Source organism: Colobus angolensis, unplaced genomic scaffold (genome assembly GCF_000951035.1).
Source record: "Colobus angolensis palliatus isolate OR3802 unplaced genomic scaffold, Cang.pa_1.0 Scaffold257, whole genome shotgun sequence".
Lineage (NCBI taxonomy): Eukaryota > Metazoa > Chordata > Mammalia > Primates > Cercopithecidae > Colobus > Colobus angolensis.
This window is the reverse complement of record NW_012115788.1, coordinates 1,448,328-1,469,288: the sequence shown is the minus strand read 5'-3', so window position 1 is coordinate 1,469,288 and position 20,961 is coordinate 1,448,328. Positions and strand designations below refer to the sequence as shown.

The 20,961-nt window shown below is 35.6% G+C and overlaps 1 protein-coding gene across 1 annotated transcript in view; it reads left to right on the top strand.

The window, feature by feature from the left end:
* PCSK5 (proprotein convertase subtilisin/kexin type 5) overlaps positions 1 to 20,961 on the top strand; it is a gene marked incomplete at its 5' end in the record, with an annotated part of 476,836 nt that overhangs the window by 165,497 nt on the left and 290,378 nt on the right. Inside the window, 2 exons of the mRNA XM_011947042.1 lie at positions 12,022 to 12,110; positions 15,800 to 15,972. Coding sequence (XP_011802432.1) covers positions 12,022 to 12,110; positions 15,800 to 15,972 — 262 coding nt within the window. The remainder of the gene's footprint in view (positions 1 to 12,021; positions 12,111 to 15,799; positions 15,973 to 20,961) is intronic.

The following is a 20,961-nucleotide window of genomic DNA, read 5'->3' as shown; positions in this document are numbered from 1 at the left end:
TACCTACCGATTCTTCAAGCCTACAATTATTTTTTAAAATACTGTTTTTGAGAAAACATTATAAACTCGCAGAAATTTGCAAAAATAGTACAGAGGTCTTTACTTAGTTTCCCATGATGGTAACAGTTTATGTTATTCTAGTATAATATCAAAGTCAGGTAACTAACATTGATACAATTTACAGGCCTTACTCAGATTTCACTGGCTTTGACATGCATGTGTGTGTATGTGTGTGTGTATGTGTGTGTGTCAGATAATACTTTAACTCACCATAAAAAATATTTTCTTGTTTTTAAAAGCTTGCTAGTTATTTACATTTGATATATCTAATGATAATTATCAATAGTGATTTATTATTACTCAGTACTATGAAATATACTTTTCATTTTTTTCTTGCCTACAACATATCTGTCAGATGTTGGAGCAGTTGATGAATGCTTTTAATAATTTCTTAAAATATTGTACGTTATTCCCAATGGCCAAAATAAGGATTCAGAATCTCTATTGCTAGATATAAAAACCATCATAATTTAAAAGTTCATGCTTAAGATTGTTTCAGTATTAGGCTATCAAAGGATCTCTGAACATAATCTTATTTTATGTATCTATTTATTTGTTATTTTGAACCAAGTTTTCCCGACTCTCTTCCCCCATAACAAAAAATTTAATGTTTTTAAGGCCTCATGGACTTCATGTAATTCCAAGTACTTCAGAAGCTATTATCATGATTGAGTCACAAAAACTAATCACCACAAATAGACTATATGATTTCTTTTTACTTCTTAAATTTTTAAATTTTTTTTCTCAAATATATTTTGGGAAGCTTTTCATTGACAACAGGGGGATAATGCATTTTCAGCTATTTTCCATTCTTAAGTTTCATTTTTAAGATTATTACTATTTCCTTCTTGTAAGTAAGTTGAAAAATACGTCCTGGAGGTTCAGTGAAACATGGAGGTTCAGTGAAATATACTATCAAATATCCTGTCATCAATACTAATGAAGGAGTATAGTCACTGCTCCTCCACAAAGCATCCATAGTAGGCAAAAATTAGGGTAGCAGATAAAGGAGCCAGGAAATCTTGGCAATCATTCAAAGCCTTCAGAATGTAGGCCTTTGTGAGTCTTAGCAGAATGGTAGAAAGTCATTATACAAGGAGCTGGGATACCCTGGTCTAGTTCTCATTTGTAAAATAGGAGAAATGATATCTATTTTGCTTACTTCACAGGGTTGATGTGAGAATCAAATGAGGCGAAAGTACTTTGACATTACAGAGTGTGATATAAGCAAAAGGCGGTAATATAATGACGCACAACATGACCAATTAGAAACATCAATTTTGCACAATATGTTGGAGAACATATTCCTATTTCTGGCTCTCCTCTCCCCTTCTAAGAGGACTTTTGAAATAAACCTAAATGATTTTTGCCTAGATTCATACAAAATTAAAAACCTGCAAGAAAGAATAGACACCCTAGGTGTCAGAAGGGAATACCAACGGTGAAAGTAGACAGAATCCATGAACACCTGAAGATGTTTGTCCCAAGAAAGGAATGAAATATAAAGTCACCTTTCTCCCACTTGCCATTGCTTGATAACCTGTAAGTATAATTGTGACTGTCAAGCAATGCAATGTCAAGGGTAAAGGGTGACCCCCTGTGTGTGACCTGATGTCTCTGATTCATTCTGAGCTCACTCACATCTTGTCTTCCAATCTGGGGTGAAACCTCAAATAAGTTAATGTTTCCATCCACATTAACCAATACAGAAAAAAAAGTTCTCAAAGCCATGTGATGGGAGGGCAAAAGGAGAAGTGAAGGCAACATCTCCCTACTTAGCAAGATACAGTGACCCCATGAAGGCCCCACGCTCACTTCACCTAATTTGTATGTGTTCATGATATACAGAAATTAACAGGTACTTTCTCATCTGATTTTCCATCTTTTCAATAAGGTATTCCAGGTAAAACTTTAGACCTTTAATTATTGTGGTTTATTGTTAGTAGTAGACAATAAAACTTGGTAAGAAAGGCAGTAGAACAAAGGCAGTCATGATCTTGAAGTCAAGATGCTCTTCAAGAGTTAAAATGGTTTTTTGAGGTAAAAATTATGTAACATATTGTTTCATGCTTACTAGGGCTTTGACAGTAATGACAGCATCCTTAAGAGAATAAGAAGTGATGCAATAAGAGGCATCTTTTTAACTTATTAGTTTGTCTGCAGCCAATTTATTTTAGATGACATCCAATTTCTTTCAAGTCATTAGTCTGTAGATCAATTATGATTTACATAATGGGTTATCTTCTGGAAGTCTAGGAAAATATGCATCTTAGTAATATCGTGGGCATATGCAAGAGAGCTTAACAGATGACTGATTTTCCAATGTGTATTTATTACATAAGAATTTGCTAGTAAAATTCATGTGTAGGTGCATCTATGTTAGAGTGTAATATAATGAATATATTGTTTTTCTGGACTAAAATCTACTAAAGTTTTCTCCCTATGCTGAAAGTATTCTAAATGCTCATACTCTGTGTTTTGGTCTCTGAGCAAAAACAAATCTGAAACGTAGACTTTTGTTTTTGTGACTTTTATATTTAACTGACATCATAAACACACCTCTTGCTGACCACCCTTATAATTCTGTGGGAATTTAAAAAATGAATCTGGTTCATACACTTGAACTTCAAGCAGGTCATGATATCTATTGCTCTATAACTTGTTTTAAATCCATGTGAAAACACTGAGTCCAACTAAGATATAAAAATTTAAGATGACTGATACTTTTCTCGGGGTAGTGATTGTTGTCATCTGAAGAGAATGGGCTGGGGTGATTTAAATGTAGTTGAGCTAGCCGTTTGGACCATCAATTACAATATGCTGGAATGTGTTATTTAACTGTTACATAATGCATATGTATCAGCAGTAGAGTGAAGGTTCAGCTCAGATAATTTCACTCTCTCCCAAAAATGGTTCATATAATATGGTGTAAAGCAACGTACAGAAATCTTTATAAGAAGCCCTTTATAAGGAAATAGTGATTATATTATTCACTCAGGAACATTCACCATGCATTAATGATGCATGTAATATGTGCAGGGCTTTTTTACATTGTCGGACTGCAGAACCAAGTTAGCTCTTCCATATTTTAATAATATGGTAGAATAAATATTCAATTACATCTTTCCTAGTATAGTACATCTAAAACTCAGGGAAGTATTCAGGGATTTTTTTTTTTTTTTTTTTTGAGACAGGGTCTCACTGTTGCCCAGGCTGGAGTACAGTAGCATGAACACAGCTCACTGCATCCATGAACTCCTGGGCTCAAGTGATCCTCCAGCCTCAGCCTTCTGAGTACATGGGACTACAGGCACTTACCACTATGCCCAGCTAATTTTTTTTTTTTGGTAGAGTCAGGATCTCGGCATGTTGCTTATTCTGGTCTCCAACTCCTGGGCTCGAGTGATCTTCCCAACTTGGCCCCCAAAAACTACAAGGATTACAGATATGAGCAACCATGCCCGACCTTAAGGGACTTTTTAGTGTATGGTTGAGTTGGTGGGACACCAAGAGAATTTCTCTGAGAAAGTTCAAATCTATAAGACTAGGCAAGTACATGCATTTTCGAGAGTGAGCAACCAACCTCATCTAGCCTGGAGCTATTTTTTAATAAGCTCAGGGCCTTGGTTCAGTGGGGTGAGTGAGGATTCTGTGTAAAACAGAACCCCTGAGATACCATCTACGGTACTTTAACTATATGGGAAAAACAAAACCTACACACAGTGAGATAGAGGACATACTTGGCTTTCTCAACTTGGGTAATAGATGAGACAAGAGGAAAAATAAATAACTACACTTGTGTATATGAATTACTGACATCCTCATAGGATTTACACCTGTAATTCATATTACCTGTATGGCACAAATTTTAAATGTGGAAGTGGCAAATTTAAATCATCTTTGGATCAAGGAGCTTCCTCCTCAAGCCTCAAAGAATTCACAGAGATAAAAGCTCAAGCAATGTGGCCTCTAAATGGAAAATTCATAGCTACATGGAGAAAAAAATTGACGTGAAAACAGAAGGGCAGCAGACACAACAGTGGAATTAAATTCACAGTTTTGGAATTATTAGATACAGGATACTGTGTATGTATAAAGAATATTTTTGGAATGTTTAAATCAAAAGAGACGATCAGAATTAACCAGGCAGATTTGAAAAGGAACTTCACAAAATGAAACTTTTAAGCCAGGCATGGTAGCACACACCTGTCGTCCCAGCTACTTGGGAAGCTGAGGTAGGAGAATCACTTGAGCCCAGGAGTTTGAGACCAGGCTGGGCAACTTGGTGAGACCCGCCCCCACCTCCCCACACAGACAAAAAAAAAAAAAGAAAGAAAGAAAGAAAAGAAACGTACAATAATCTAAGTGAATAATGCAGTGAATAGATTAAATAGAAGATTAGTCATGATTTAAGGTAGCATAAGTGAAATATAGAATTGAGCAAGTTACACAGAATATAGCCCAGAGAGAGAAGGTTATGGAAGGCTGAAGGAGAGTAACCTTTAACCTCACAGATATGTGAGAATATCTGATGGATGCTTCATTAGGACTTCAATTTTTTTCTTGTAAATTTGTTTCTTTGTAGATTATGAATCTTAGCCCTTTGTCAGATGGGTAGATTGCAAAAATTTTCTCCCATTCTGTAGGTTGCCTGTTCACTCTGATAGTAGTTTCTTTTGCTTTAGTTTAATTAGATCCCATTTGTCAATTTGTCTTTTGTTGCCATTGCTTTTGGTGTTTTAGTCATAAAGTCCTTGTCCATGCCTATGTCCTGAATGGTATTGCCTAGGTTTTCTTCTAGGGTTTTAATGGTTTTAGGTCTAACATTTAAGTCTTTAATCCATCTTGAATTAATTTTTGTATAAGGTGTAAGGAAGAGATCCGGTTTCAGCTTTCTACATATGACTAGCCAGTTTTCCCAGCACTGTTTATTAAATAGGGAATCCTTTCCCCATCTCTTGTTTTTGTCAGGTTTGTCAAAGGACTTTGCAAAAAGGAACTAGAGAAAGAAAGGCAGTTTTCAGAAAGTATAGCTGAAAATTCTGAGGAATTAGACTTTATAACGACAGGTTTAAGAATTCCTCAAAAGAAATTTTTTTAATTCTAAAAGATTATAAATGTTTTAAATTTTTTTATCCTACAGAATAAAAAAAAAAAAAGTCAAACAGAGAAGCATCCGAGACAAATAGATTGCCCAAATACCTGATTTCTTACCAGAAACAATGCAAGCTAGAAGACAGTGGAATGACACTTTTGAAGTGGGCTTACTCTAGAACTCTGTATCCTGTGCAATCATTTTTTAAGAAAAGTAAAAAGTTATTTTCTGAAGACTTTCAAGAGCAAAAAGACTCTCTGAAAGGCCTTTTCACATTTGTAGAATAAATGCCCAGAATATTTATGAAATGTTCTTCATGAAGAAATAAATGATCCAAGAGGGAAGCGTGAGCTACAAAAAGAAACAGAGCAAAGAATGTACACTTGACCCTTGAACAACTCAGGAATTAGGCATGTTGACTCCATTCCGTGCAGCTGAAAATCTGCATATATCTTTTAACTTCCCCCAAACTTAACTACTAATAGCTTACTGTTGACTGGAAGCCTTATTGATAAACATAAACAACCAATTAACACATACTTTGTATGTCACATGTATCATATACTATATTCTTACAATTAAGCTAGAGAAAAGAAAATGTTATTAAGAGAATCATAAAGGAAAATTATTTTAGTATTCATTAAGTGGAAATGGATCATCATAAAGGTCTGCATCCTTATCGCCTTCATATTGAATAGGCTGAGGAGGAAGAGAAAGGGTTGGTCTTGCATTCTCAGGGGTGGCAGGGGTAGAAGAAAATCCATATATAAGTGGACCCAAGAAGTTCTATGCTGTTCAGGGGTCAACTGTATTTGTAAATCTAGATAAACACTGTTCAAATTAGTAACTAATTTCTAGGGTTAAAAAATCCAGGATATCACTATAATCATAGGAAGCTTGTACATGGGTATAAGAGATGAGTAATCGGAGTTAAATCAGTCTAAAGTCTGTATTGTTTGGAAAAAGAGGATTGATAACTTTAGACTTTGTATTGTTAGGTATTTGTGATCCAATACCTAGGATTGCCACTAAATAACAGAATGCATAACAACTAAGCTGGTATAGGGAAAAAGGTTACAGACATGAACATGAATATATTAGTAAACACAATTACTATAAATGGTCTTACTCTCTAGTTAAAGACTCATTGAACATCTAGTTTCAAAAAAGACCAAGTTATATTCTATTTATAAGAGATATAACTAATATGAACATAGAGTATTTGAAAGTAAAAAATATATGTATACAAATTAGTCACTAAATATCTTTTTTTAACTGCAAGAGCCATTCAGTGTTACTACATATTTATAAATGGTGTGTTTCATTAGATTAATAATTCCATTCTAAGTAAAACAAAATTGATAAAATTACAAAGCATATTAACAAACCAACAGTATAATAAATAAGCCTGATATGGTGGACACATAAAGAATAATTGGAGAATATCCATCATTTCCAAGCACATGGAACATTTATTAACATTGATCACAAACTCAGCCATTGGGTAAATCTCACAAAATCCAAAGTATTGGTTCATATAAGTAATATTATTTTATCACAAGTTAATCAGATTATTATTGATATCAAAAGATAACTAATTACCCACATGTATATTTAAATATCAAAACATACAAGTAATCCATGGGCCAAAAATAAACCAGAGCTGAATTTCAAAATAGAGGCCCTTGTGGTTCAGTAGCACTGGGCATTAATTAATAATAGATACAATGAACTATAAGAACAGTAGTCTCATTAAAGGAATTACACATTTGAATAAAAATAACTTATGAAGCCTAATGAAGGATTATAGTTAATAATTGCTAGGTTTGGGAGAAAATTAATAGTTGAGCTTGGAATTTCCAAAATAAATAGTTTTTATTTTAAAAATTGATCACAGTTTACAATTGATTATAGTTTACAATAATCTATTGTATATCTCAAATTATCTAAAAGAGAATAATTCAAATGTTTCTAACATAAAGAAAAGACACACTTTGGGAGGCCGAGACGGGCGGATCACGAGGTCAGGAGATCGAGACCATCCTGGCTAACACTGTGAAACCCCGTCTCTACTATAAAATACAAAAAACTAGCCGGGCGAGGTGGCGGGCGCCTGTAGTCCTAGCTACTCGGGAGGCTGAGGCAGGAGAATGGCGTGAACCCGGGAGGCGGAGCTTGCAGTGAGCTGAGATCCGGCCACTGCACTCCAGCCTGGGCGGCAGAGCGAGACTCCGTCTCAAAAAAAAAAAAAAAGAAAAGACAAGTATTTAAGATGATAGATATCCCAATTACATTGAATTGATCTTCACAAATTATGTGAATGTATTAAATTATCACATGTATACTGAAAATATGTACATCTCTTATATATCAATCTTTAAAAATTTTGAAAAATGTTTTAAATTGATCATTTTTTGATGATTAAAATGATATAACCACATACCAGAATGGGAAGATAATTACTAGTACATCAAAATTAAAGATCATCTCTAATCCCATTGGTTTGGGAGACTAAGATGTGAGATTCACTTGAGGCCAGAAGTTGGAGATTAGCCTGAGTAACATAGCGAGATCCTGTCTCTACTAAAAAGTTTAAAAATTAGCCTGCTGTGGTGGTGCACACCTGTAGTCCTGGCTACTCAAGGGACTGAGGTGATACAATTGCTTGAGCCCAGGAGTTTGAGGTTACAGTGAATTATGATCAAGCCACTGTACTCCAGCCTGGGTGGTAGAGCAAGAGCCCGTCTCTTAAAAAAAAAATGAAATTGTGTATGACAACCCAAAATTGATGTAAATAAGATTGTATGTTCCACATATCAAATTTGGAAACATTTGTGACAGGACAGGAAGGAAATTAGGAAATTTGGGCAAAGGGCATGAAGAGGTTATTTACAAAGCAAGAAATAGAAATAGCTAATACATATTTGAAAAATGTTCAACATCAAATATAATGGGCAGGAGGAGGGAAACGAGATAACAGTTTTCATGTCGAATTGTCAAGGATGAAAGAGATGGAAAAACTCATACGCAGGGGTGTGTGTGTACACGGGGTTTATCCAGATATTTTCTCCATGTGTCATTCAGTTTGGCTTATGGCCTTTTTGTTTGCCATGCACAAAATTTAATTTTTTATAGTAATACTTTCTTGTTAAAAATTTTTGATTGATACATAATCATTGTACATATTTATGGGTTATATATGGTATTTCAATATATGCATGCAATGTATAATGATCACATAAGGGTAACTATGTTATCCATTGCCTTATGTATCTTCATTCTGTGGGTAATTTTCCGAATCTTCTCTTCTAGCTGTTTTGAAATATACAATAAGTTATCATTAACTATTATCATTCTACTGTGCTTTTGAACACTAGACCTTATTCCTTCTATTTAACTGTATTTTTGTACCCATTCCCCAACTCCTCCTCATCCCCCACACTGTCCTACCCTTCCCGGCCTCTCTTAACCATCATTCTACTCTACTACCTTCATGATCAGCTTTTTTAGCTTTCACATATGCGTGAGAGCATGTGATATTTGTCTTTCTGCTTCTGGCTGATGTCACTTAACATAATGACCTCCGGTTCCATCCATGCTGAGAATGTCAGGAATTAATTTTTTGTTTTGTTTTGTTTTTTGAGACAGAGTCTTGCTCTGTCAGCCAGCCTGGAGTACAGTGGCATGATCATGGTTTACTGCAGCCTTGATCTCTTGGGCTTAAGTGCTTCACCCACCTCAGCCTCCTGAGTCCCTAGGACAACAGGTGTGCACCACCACACCTGGCTACTGGCTAATTTCTTTTTTATTTTTGTAGAGACGCAGTCTCCCTATCTTGCCTAGCCTGGCTTTGAACTCCTGGGCTCAAGTAGTCCTCCTGACTTGGCCTCCCAAAGTGTTGGGATTACAGGCATGAGCCGCCGTAACTGGCCAGGATTTCATTCTGTTTTATGGCTAATATTCCATTGTGTACATATACCACATTTTCTTATTCATTCACCTGTTGATGGACACTTATCTTGGCTATTGTGAATAGTGCTGCTGTAAACATAAGTGTGCTGATATCTTTTCAATAGGCTGACTTCCTTTACTTTGGATACATACCCAGCCATGGGATTGCTGGATGATAAGCTAGATCTATGTTTAGGTTTTGCAGGACCCGCCATACTGTTTTCTCTAGTGGCTATACTAATTTACATTCCCACCAGCAGTGTTCTCTTTTCACTGCATTCTCGCCAGCATTTGTTATTTTCTGTCTTTTTGATAATAGTCACCTTAACCAGGGTAAGCTATCACTGTGGCTCCAATTTTCATTTCCCAGATGATTAGTGATGTTGAGCATTTTTTTTTCACATACTCGTAGTCCAATTATATGTCTTCTTTTGTGAAATGTGTATTCAAATCATTTGCCCATTTTAAAATTGGATTACTTGGCTTTTTGCTATTGAGTTACTTATACATTCAGTTTATTAATCCCTGGTCAGAGAGTTTGCCGGTATTTTCTCTCGTTATGTGAGTTGTCTTTTCACTCTGTTAATTGCTTCCTTTGCTTTGTGGAAGGTTTTTAGCTTTATATAATCACATGTGTCTATTTTTGCTTTTGTTGCTTGAGCTTCTGAGGTGTTACTCAAAAAAATCTCAGCCCAGACCAATGTCCCAGAGCATTTCTTCAATATTTTCTTCTAGTAGTTTGATAGTTTCAGGTCTTACATTTTAATTTGATTTCCATATAGGGTGAGAGGTGAGTGTGTGTGTGTGTGGGGGGGGGATGTAATAGTTTCATTCTTTTATATATGGATATCCAGATTTCCCAGCATAATTCATGGAAAAGCCTCTTCTTTCCCCAGTATATGTTCTTGACACTTTCGTCAGAAATGAGTTGGCTGTATATGCATAGATTTATTTCTGTGTTCTCTATTCTGTTCTGTTGGTTTATGCTAGTACCATGCTGTTTTGGTTTCTACAACTTTTAGTATATTTTAAAGTCTGCAGCTTTGTTATTTTGCTTCGGATTGTTTTGGCTATTTGGAATATTTTGGGGTTTCATATGAATTGTAGGATTTTTTTTCCCACTTCTGTGAAGAATGTCATTGCTATTTTGACAGGGATCGCATTGAATCTGTAGATTGCTTTGGGTAGTATGAACATTTTAACAATACTAATTCTTTCAGTCCAGGAGCATGGAACATCTTTTCATTTGTTTGTGTTCTCTTCAATTTCTTTGATCCGTTTTTTATAATTTTCGTTGTGTAGTAATTGTTTCAATCTTGCAACTTTTATGAGTTTTGGTTATATTACTTTGTGTGCTGTTAACAATTTGACAACATACTCTCTACTCTTTGATCCAGTAATTCTACTTCTAGGAATTCGTCCCAAGGCATAAAATGGTATCTGTACTCAAGATTGTTCTTCGTATTGTTGTTAATATTAGTGAATAACTGAGCAAAGTTGCAGGAAAAGAGGACTTGTTAAAAAGCTTATGATGTGTGTATGTATTGACAGATATACACATACTACACAAACATATCATTTAAGGAATTATGCAGTACATTAATAACCATTAAGTTAATATATAGATTGATACTTATTTAGAAAGATATGCATAATATTACTAAATGAAAAAAGCAGTATATATCTGTTTTCTGTAAACTTGTATGTGTACCTTTCAGTTGTAAGCAGTAACTTGATTATAGTTGCACAGAGAGTAGTGGTCTGAGGCAGCTGTGCTGTGAAATTTAAAGCACTGAAATGGATTTGGAGACTTGAGTTTTAGTCACTGTTTTGCTAACTGTGCTACTCTCAACATACCTTTTCATACCTCTGGTCCTAGATGCCCTCTTCTCTAAAAATGAGGGAAGGGATGGGCATTTAACTTCATTAGCAATGACAGATAAACCATAATGACTGTTATATCCCCCTTCTGCAGGCATGGCAGATGTTGGAGGTCAGTCTTAGTATTCTTTCTCTGGGCTCAGTCACACTTTAGAATTCTTCTCAGCACACAGTTTTAGGCCACCGTTTCTAAGCAAATTGTACTTTATACTGAAAACTTCTTTGCCATCCTTGAAAGAGGATCTTAGAAGTTCTTTCAGCTAAAAGATTTCTCTGATCAAGGCACAAAATTATTGTGACAAGAAATAACAGAGAATGCTTTTTCAGTAAATGTATTTTTTAAATTTTCTAATATCCACATTTCTTTTAAAAAGTAAAAAGGTAAAAACAAGTAAAATAAGTGTGGGTAACATATTTTATTGAATAAAATATTTTAACATGTATCTGGTATAAGACAATGATTAATAAGATATTTTACCTTTTCATTTTTGCGTACAAAATCTTTGAAATCCAGTGTTTATTTAAAGCACATCACATTTCAGCTAATAAATTGTATTGGAAATACTTGATCTGTATTTACATTTACAATTTAAAAAGCAGATTCTCATACCCATCTTAAATTTTCTAATAATTGATTTGAGTATTAGTTCTTAAGCTTAAATAAAAAATTGAGATGAGGTTGCAATAGTCACATTTCAAACATCTGGTAGCACATATATCCAGTGACCACTATGCGGATCAGTAGAAGTTTGGGGGATATAGAAATGAAGTTTTTCTAACTTTTATCCTTCAAGGAGATTGTCCGGTTGGGAAAGCAAGATATCCAAAATAAACATGTCAAGAATATAATCCAAAACGGTCTAATTAAGTGCTAGAAGTTTGCCATGGACAGACAAAGTGCTACTTGGGAAGGAAGTTCCAGAAACACCACAGCTGGGTACATTCTTCACCACTCTGAGTGGTGGCAGTGATGCGTTGGCTTTGTGAGAATGGTACTTGTCTTACTTTAGAAAGTGTGTGTGTTCTGCCTGCAGGCACGGAACTCGCTGTGCTGGAGAAGTGGCAGCCGCTGCAAACAATTCGCACTGCACAGTCGGAATTGCTTTCAACGCCAAGATCGGAGGTATGGGCAACCAACTTACGTGGATGTAGAAATGCACCAGTTAGCTCTTTGGCTGACTGGCTTTCAGAATCCTTTTTAAATGGTGGTTAAACGATTGGGCATATCTTTACGTAATAGTGTTCAACTATTGCTGGCCCCAGCATGACCGTGTTAGCAGGCGCTGTTAAATGTATTTAGTTAAAGACTTCTGAAGCAGTCACCCTCAACTATTGTAAACACTTTTCTTTTAAACAGACTTGAAGAAGTGTTATCTAGTAGTGAAGATGGGGGCCATTGACATTTGTACCAAAATGCTACAATTGGTGCCTGGGTCAGAAAGAACTAATCATATAAACATTAGGCCGTAATACCTCTATGGAAAGAAGCATTTTGTAATTCTCTCAAAGTGAAAAAATCCTGGTTTTGTTTTTGTTTTTTTCCTTTGGCTTAGGCTTTTAAAAAGTTCCTTTTAATTGTAATTAAAATGATACATGGCAAAAATCTCCTTTTGTAATCCCATAACATAGTGATACTATTTCCATGAATGATTCAGATTATATCTATACGCAGGCATGTATATGTACAAACTCAATTATACATGTACTTACTATAAGGACCCAGCCAAAGCAGTATAAATTTAAGCATTGATCAAAGCAAACTCTTAACTTTCCCATTTGTAATCATCTTTGTAAGAAACAGCCCGGTGCCACAGCCACACACAAATGGGAAGAAAATATTGTAATACAGTCTTCCCTAGAGGTCTCCTAAGGGCGTCATAAGATGAATGAAGCTCCTGGAACCAGGTTGACCTCCTTGTTTCCAATGCACTACTTGTTTTCAAGTGGGAAATAGTGTTGGAACTAAAAAATAAAAATGACAATTCTTTCTAGGATAAGAGTATAAATACAGAGTTTCCCTAACATGAAATATTTAAGGTCTACAATAACAGAACTAAGAAAAGGCTTTCTGAAATTACCTTGAATATCAGTCCACAGTGCATTTGACCTCTTTCCTTTTTCTCCCCCTGAGTTCTTATGAGTATGATAGTTTGTTAAGCAGTAGTTAATTAGCGGGGAGCATCTGCTATTTATTAAGCACAATGCATATGAAAGAGCTAAAGAAAAGAGGCAAAGAAAAAATTCTTCATTCCTTGAAGAACGATGAGAGTTCTGGAGGCCCCTCATCATCCCAAGAGAATTAGATCAGAGGCTGCCAGGTCAGCCCTTCTCATGGTCCAGGATATAGTCTCTCGCATACACAGACACACAGCTCTGGGTTCTTATCATTACTCTCCAGCACAAACCCAGAAATCTTAATAATTTTGAAAAAATGAGAGGATGAACTTGTGAACTCACAGATAAACCAATGACCTAGCTTACAGAACCTTATTAAAAAAAAAAAAAGGGAGTGTATGGCAACAAATCAAAAATGTTCTAAAACAAGAACATTCTGAATAATAAATTTAACCCCCATACCCAAGGCATGAAGGCTTGGAGTTAAATGAGGAAAAAATAGCCTTTTATCTTTAAACTTGACAAAGTAAAAATCTTTTTTGTGAAATTTCTATTAGAAAATGAACATCGCCCTCTAAGTATGATTTACAAGCATTTTTTTGTGCATGACGTAGAGACTGAATTCAGGTGTTACGTCCTGCTCTCCTGTTGGCATTTAGAACACTAATGAGCTTATTTGGGGCAACTACTGTGTTTATTTCAGACCTCATTGTACCAATAAAATAGTTTCACTTTATGCTTTTCAATAGGAAGGAAGAGGATGGAGTCTTTCATCTTTCTTTGCTAAAAAACATGCAGGTGAATTTTGAATATTTAAATTAAATTAAGCCAGTGGTTACTCAGGATGCAGTACATTGAGATCATCCTGTAGGGTTTTTTACTCACGCAAAACAAACCATGGAACAACTTTCCAATTTTCATTCCAAAATTTGTAATGGAACTTGTTCATAGCTTTCATTCTCTGCTTCTCCTGTTAACACACATCTCCATTAAAAATTCAAAAGTCTCGAGGAAAGACAGTCAAGAGACATTAACAACCAAATGTCTTTCAAGATACATGGAGGGGAATGGAATGTTGGCTAGATGTTAGATGACAATGGGAACTTCTTTCCCTACTTTTTTGTAAAAAATTTTCAAGGATAAAGGGTCATATCTGTCATGGAATTTAAAATAGTTCAACCTAGCCGGGCGCGGTGGCTCAAGCCTGTAATCCCAGCACTTTGGGAGGCCGAGACGGGCGGATCACGAGGTCAGGAGATCGACACCATCCTGGCTAATATGGTGAAACCCCGTCTCTACTAAAAAATACAAAAAACTAGCCGGGTGAGGTGGCAGGCGCCTGTAGTCCCAGCTACTCGGGAGGCTGAGGCAGGAAAATGGCGTAAACCCGGGAGGCGGAGCTTGCAGTGAGCTGAGATCCGGCCACTGCACTCCAGCCCGGGAGACAGAGCGAGACTCCGTCTCAAAAAAAAAAAAATAAATAAAATAAAAATAAAATAAAATAGTTCAACCTAATATCTATATTTTTGGATTAAGAAAATGAGACAAAATGTTAACAGTTATTGAGTAGTGGCTATGTGTATATATATGTTCATTCTTCTTTCTATTTTTCCTTGTTTGCAAGTTTTATAGTTGAAAGTTAAACATTTTTTTAATGCACAAAGAAGATATAGTTACTTCAAGAATATTTTTATTTCTATTAGTATTCCCACCTCAACTCACATAACTCCATCTAAAGCTACTTGGTTTTGGGTTTTATTATTTAATCCCCGTTTGTTGATAACCAATAAAAACTTAAAATCCTACTGATGACAAGGTTTTCCTAAGGATTAAATTTGGCCTGTAAAAATATAATTTGTAAATGATACAGTGTTTCAGTGATGGTGTTTAATTTAAGCTGAAGGAGAGATATGTTTACTTAACAATTAGATGCTTGGTTGTGGTTGTTTTTATGAGCCTCCAAAATAAAAGGAAAAAGCAAAGCTTGACATTTGGCATAGAATTTATTTCTGAGTATCTTAGTGTCTCTTTTTGCAAAGTAGGGTTAATAATAAATTCCTATCTGTTTCACAGAAATATACTTAAATGAAGATTAATAACTAAACATGGCTAAAACCCTTTGAGAATTATTTGAATTGTTACATCCACAGAAATCATTCTCATTTATTATTTGACATAAATAACTTAGCAAAAAAAAGAAACATTAAGTTCACATCAATCTTATGATTAGAGGCTAATATTGAATATGGAAGACATGAGACCATCCTACCTTGGCAGCTTTCCAAATAGTATATGACTGCTAAGGTTAGATAGAATGTTTTATATCAATTATGAACACAAGTTATTCAATAAAGAGTTTAAGGAAGATGGATTGCTTGAAGATCTCTTTGTCAAGTACTCAAGAGAGGGACGTGAAGGGAGAGACTATGGCAGCTGTTATAAGGAATGGAACCTTAGGAAAAGAAAATGATGGATTAAAAAACATTTTTAAGTTTTGCTCTTTTATATACAATGTGACATCCTTTCTGCCCAAGATACTGCCTGCAAAGTACACATTATCCTTTTGCTAGGGGAAGATATGCTCACTTCAGTGTTGATTAAAAATGTATTCTTCCCCCCGAGAATCCTGCAACTATGTTTTTGGAGTGTTGTGTAGTGAAGCCCTGGAATGAACTGGTTCTCCTTTCTGTGTTGAAGGAGTGCGAATGCTGGACGGAGATGTCACCGACATGGTTGAAGCAAAATCAGTTAGCTTCAACCCCCAGCACGTGCACATTTACAGCGCCAGCTGGGGCCCGGATGATGATGGCAAGACTGTGGACGGACCAGCCCCCCTCACCCGGCAAGCCTTTGAAAACGGCGTTAGAATGGTAGGTTTTAAAAGCATGGAGGCTGATACTCTGTGGATGGGTGCTGATTCTCATATGAAGAATCTATGGGTTTCTGGCTGAAGTCTAGAGAACTGGATGGAGCTCTTAGGCTGAGCCAGCAGGTAGGCTAATGGAAAGAGGTGGTGAACATTTGGGATTGTGAGTTATTTCTGTTCTGCCAGTGAACTAAGAGCTAGAGAGTTTCTTCTGAAGAGAACAGAGGTACATTACAGTGCTTAAATTCTTTCAAAGAAAATACATTAATACGTTAATCTTGCATTCGGAGAAATACATTCTTAGGACTGTGAAATTGAGTGAAGACAATTTAACACTCTCCAGGTAGTGTGAATAGATTGCATAGTGATGGCCCTTGGGGCATCTCCCTTTTTGTAGTACTTTCCTAGTTTCTCCCAGCTCTGTCCCAGGACAATATTATTTGTGTTCCAGCTCCTGATTTCCACAACCAAGTAGCTTAATGCATCGTTCTTTTCCTTAATTACACCAAAAAATTGATTGACCACTCTCCCCCAAAAAACTAACCATATAATCTAATTTAATAAAATGTCTATTTCAAATTACAGATCTTAAGAAATCCTGTCTTATTTAAATTAAATTTTAAAAATAAGGATACTAATCTTTGTAATCGTGAAAGGAGGAGAGCTCCACCGGAAGTAATGTCTTTTTCTTATTCATGAATGGACCTTTGGGTGATTTAAAGCATACCATTAGTCTTGTTCATTTAAGGCCATTATTGATCTGGCCCTAACCTCCCTTTTCTTCCTCCTCTGTTTTACTCCTTATAATGCAGACGTGCTCCACTCCTATCCAATAGCACAGAATGTTTTCCTTGTTCTTCCTACGTAGTTCCCGTGCCCCATTCCGAAGTCCTCCCACTGTAAGCCAAATCCTGTTTGACCATCAAGCCCCAGCTAAAAAAAAGTTTACCTCTTCCCAGAAGCCTTCTCACTGCCCAAACTGGAATTAACTATAAACAGACCCTACCTGTGCTTTATATTCTTACTACTGTTACATCGAGTTCTTCTCATATTGTGCTTTATATCAGAGTTAGTTCTGGGTGTATCTTCCATACTAAATTGCGAGTTCCTAGAGAGCAGCACTTGTGCTCTATCCATCTTCATGGGCTTTGCAAAACCTAGACAGTGCATTGAATTCTAGTGAGTATTCAATAAAGTTGTTGAATCAAATTTAATTAACTACAAATGATGCTAACCACGGGGTTGTTAAATATCCAGCTCAAATATTTACAGTGGAATGCATTGTTGATTAATGTAATGTTGCAGCTGGAGTAAAAATAATGATTTGCCCACATCTCTGTGGGATTTTTGTTAGAGTTTTAATAGAAGACTGAGCTAAGCTGTCTTCTAATCATTCTGAAATAGACTGGAGGAGAAAATTATATACTTATTTTGTAGGTACTTCCTAGCTGAAAGATAGTTCACGTTTGGTTAAAACATTCACTTTTTAAGCTCTTTGTCAATTTTCAGCTCTCTATATTAGAGTCTTTTAAATCATAGGATAATGTTTTAACTCATTGTCTAGAAATTTTCTTTCAAGGTGCCTTAACAGCAAATGAATATATTCTGTATAATCTGGTGATTTCATTGCTGAAGCCACAGACGACAAATTGCTATGATCTCTATGTTTTCAGTAGAATGATCATTCAAATTAAGTAAACCAAGCACTGTTCATATTTAATCATAAAACTGTATGTATATGGCTCTTATAATAAAGAGCAATCTGGACTTATTAATCTGAAAATACTTAAATTAGTAATACACATAACCTCATGAATGTGCATGTATATATAAAGAATGCCGCATATTCAATAGCTGGTTTTACTAACAGACTAGTAGGCATCTCATTGAAGCAGAACACATAAACCAACAATTTTCAAATTTATTTTTGCTGGGGAGTCTTTCATTCGATGGAAATCTTAACTAGAAGCTTAGTGTGTAAAAAATTAAAAATGTGGTGCTTTGTTAAAAGAAGAGTAAAAAGAGGTTAAGATTAGAAACAAAATCATCTGAGAAAATTATTCAAACACATAGGAAGATTATATTTAGAAATAATTGGGAGGAAATTTACTTTATATTCATTATTAATTATGAAAGTAACCTATGCTTATTGTAACCGATTATACAAAAATGAGTGTAAAGATGAACTTAATAATAGATTTCCCCACCCAACTGGGTAACCACTGTTAAGAGTAAAGGCTACATGTTTCCATACTTTTGTGCATATTAACATGCAAACAGGGATTATATACCTCTGCACATTACTACTTGCACCTAATGGTCTATCCTACGCATCTTTCTGGGGCAACCCTTAAGAATAGAACTCATTTATTTTATTTGTTTCAAAATTTTGAGAATATAGAGATATCATAATTAATTCAATATTCCATTGAAGATCTTCCAAGGTTTTACTTAGGGAAAAAAAGGAATTCAGTTTTAAATGAAACCATTCGCTTTTAGAGTTGAGGTAGTAACAAAAGAAATAACTATCAATAAGAACAAATTGTTTTTTGGCTCGTAGCATTGCACATCTAAATATGGAAAAACCATGGTGATGCATTTAAATGTGATGAGGTCAACAAGATAGTGTTTTCATGTATTTAATACAAATAGGCTTTCGGGCTAGGCTAGGATTGAGTCCAATATTTGCCATTTACTTCTCTCTAAGCTTATATAGATCAAATTACCTCTCTGCTTCCATTTTCTTATCTAAGGTAGGGCACTAATAGTGATGTTATACTAACTAACTAACAGAGATGTTATAAGTGCAAAATGAGATGATAATGCATATAAAACAACTAGTATAATACCTGAAATATAATAAATGCATTTTATTTTTCAGAGAAAAGATCATGTCCTCCTACAAAACTATTTAAATTTGTCCTCAGTCCATCATCCTTCTCTCCTATACCATTTCCACACTGCCTAGTTCCTGATAATTCCATTAAGTTACCTGTTGGGTTAACTTAATGATTAAAAGATTAAAAATAATATGATGCAGGCCGGGTGTGGTGGCTCATGCCTGTAATCCGAATACTGTGGGAGGCTAAGGAGGGCGGATCACCTGAGTTCAGGAGTTCGAGACCAGCCTGGCCACCATGGCAAAATCCCATATCTACTAAAAATACAAAAATTAGCCAGGTGTGGTGGCGGGTGCCTGTAATTGCAGCTACTTCAGAGGCTGAGGCAGGAGAATCGCTTGAACCCAGGGAGTGGAGGTTGCAGTGAGCCAGGATCATGCCACTGCACTCTATCTAGCCTGGGCAACAGAGTAAGACTCTGTCTCAATAAAATAATAATAATAATAATAATATGATGCAAGTCAACATAGCCTGCCTGAGCTCTGTAGTGTCATTTATTTTGTTCTTCCTATGTCTTTACAAAGCTTCAATTTCACTTGCCTTTAAAGGCATATCTTCAATTTCAGTGAGATAGCCTCTGGATATACAAATTCAGTCTAGTTATTCGTGTTTGTAGTCCTGAATTTTGTTTATATTTTCCCAAAGGATGTTCCTCTAAATATCTATTGATATATAATTTAATATTTTAAGCAGTGTATTTCTCTTTTCCAGGTTAAATAAATCTTTTTTATGAGGCATCAAGTGAGACAGGAAATTTTATATTCTTTTATAGTATTATCATTTGTATTTTTGTATCACATACACTGTCAGAGATAAAGAAAATAATTGAATAAAAACAATACAATATTAGACTATAGGCTACAACAAAGAAATAAAAAAGTGATTTATTGGCTTAATTACTTAAGGAATGAAGAAATGAATGACTGATAAAATAATTCCTTCGGTTAGCTAGCTGAAAACCTACGCAGCAGCCTAAAGTCATTCTGGCCTATTGGGGTTTATCATCTACAGAAATATAGGGATTGGAATTTATTTATTCATGATACTAAGCTTAGCCAACTCCCACTTTCTATATACTGTAGATAAAGGGGTGAAAAAGACATCTGCATCTTATATGTGATACATAAAAGTTCCTACATTCTAGCAACAAAACAGGAAACAAGGTAGAAACAATCAAGACTATTTCAGCTGAGGGTAAGTGTAGGAATGAAAGTCAACTGATTTCTGCTGAGGGAAAGCACAGCTGCCTTAGTTAGGGAAGACAGAACATCCTCTTTGAGGAGGTGATATTTGAACAGAGACATAAATGATAACAAGCTAATCATATGAAGAACTATTATATGCAGAAGGAACAGAAAGAGCAAAGAACCCCAGGTAGGGAAAGATTTAGGTGTATTTCCAGAATGTTGAGAGCAAGTTGGAACAGAAAGAGGGCAAAGGGAGATGTGTTGGAGGGGAAGGCGGGGACCAGCTCAGCAGGGCTTTCTAAATGATGGCGGGCGTGTGAATTGTGTTGTTATAGGAAGCCATGAAAGACTTTAAACAGAATTGTGGCCTGACCTTATACAATTTTAAAAGATCACTGCTATGTAAACAGTAACTGTATGTGGGGTGAGAGATGAAGAGGCATGACTGGAAGATTGAAGTGGTCCAGGAGAGTGTTGGATCAGGGTGGCAGCAGCGTCAAGACCATCAGAGAGATCAGGCAGCAATAGATAAGCCCAAGTATCGAGAGATTTTCACAGAGGAAATAAATACGTTTTGCTCAGGGAGTCCAAGTATTGATTGCATCCATTATTTCTGCAAGCTAATCAAAAAATGTAGCAAATATTGAATTTCAAAATGCTCCCTATTTGTTTACTATAAGATAAGCATTTGGCTCAAAGAATGTAATGCTATTTTCAAAGACTTTAACAAAATCAGAATTGATTCAATTTATAGCCCCTTTAGAATTAATGTGGCAAAATTACATTAGAGAAACAATGTTAAATAAACCATGTCACAGTTGACAACTTGCTCTTTCTTCTAAGGAATGCATTTTATTTGATGCTAAGGAGCTATAAAATTAAGTGCAAGAGTTAGAGTTACATACT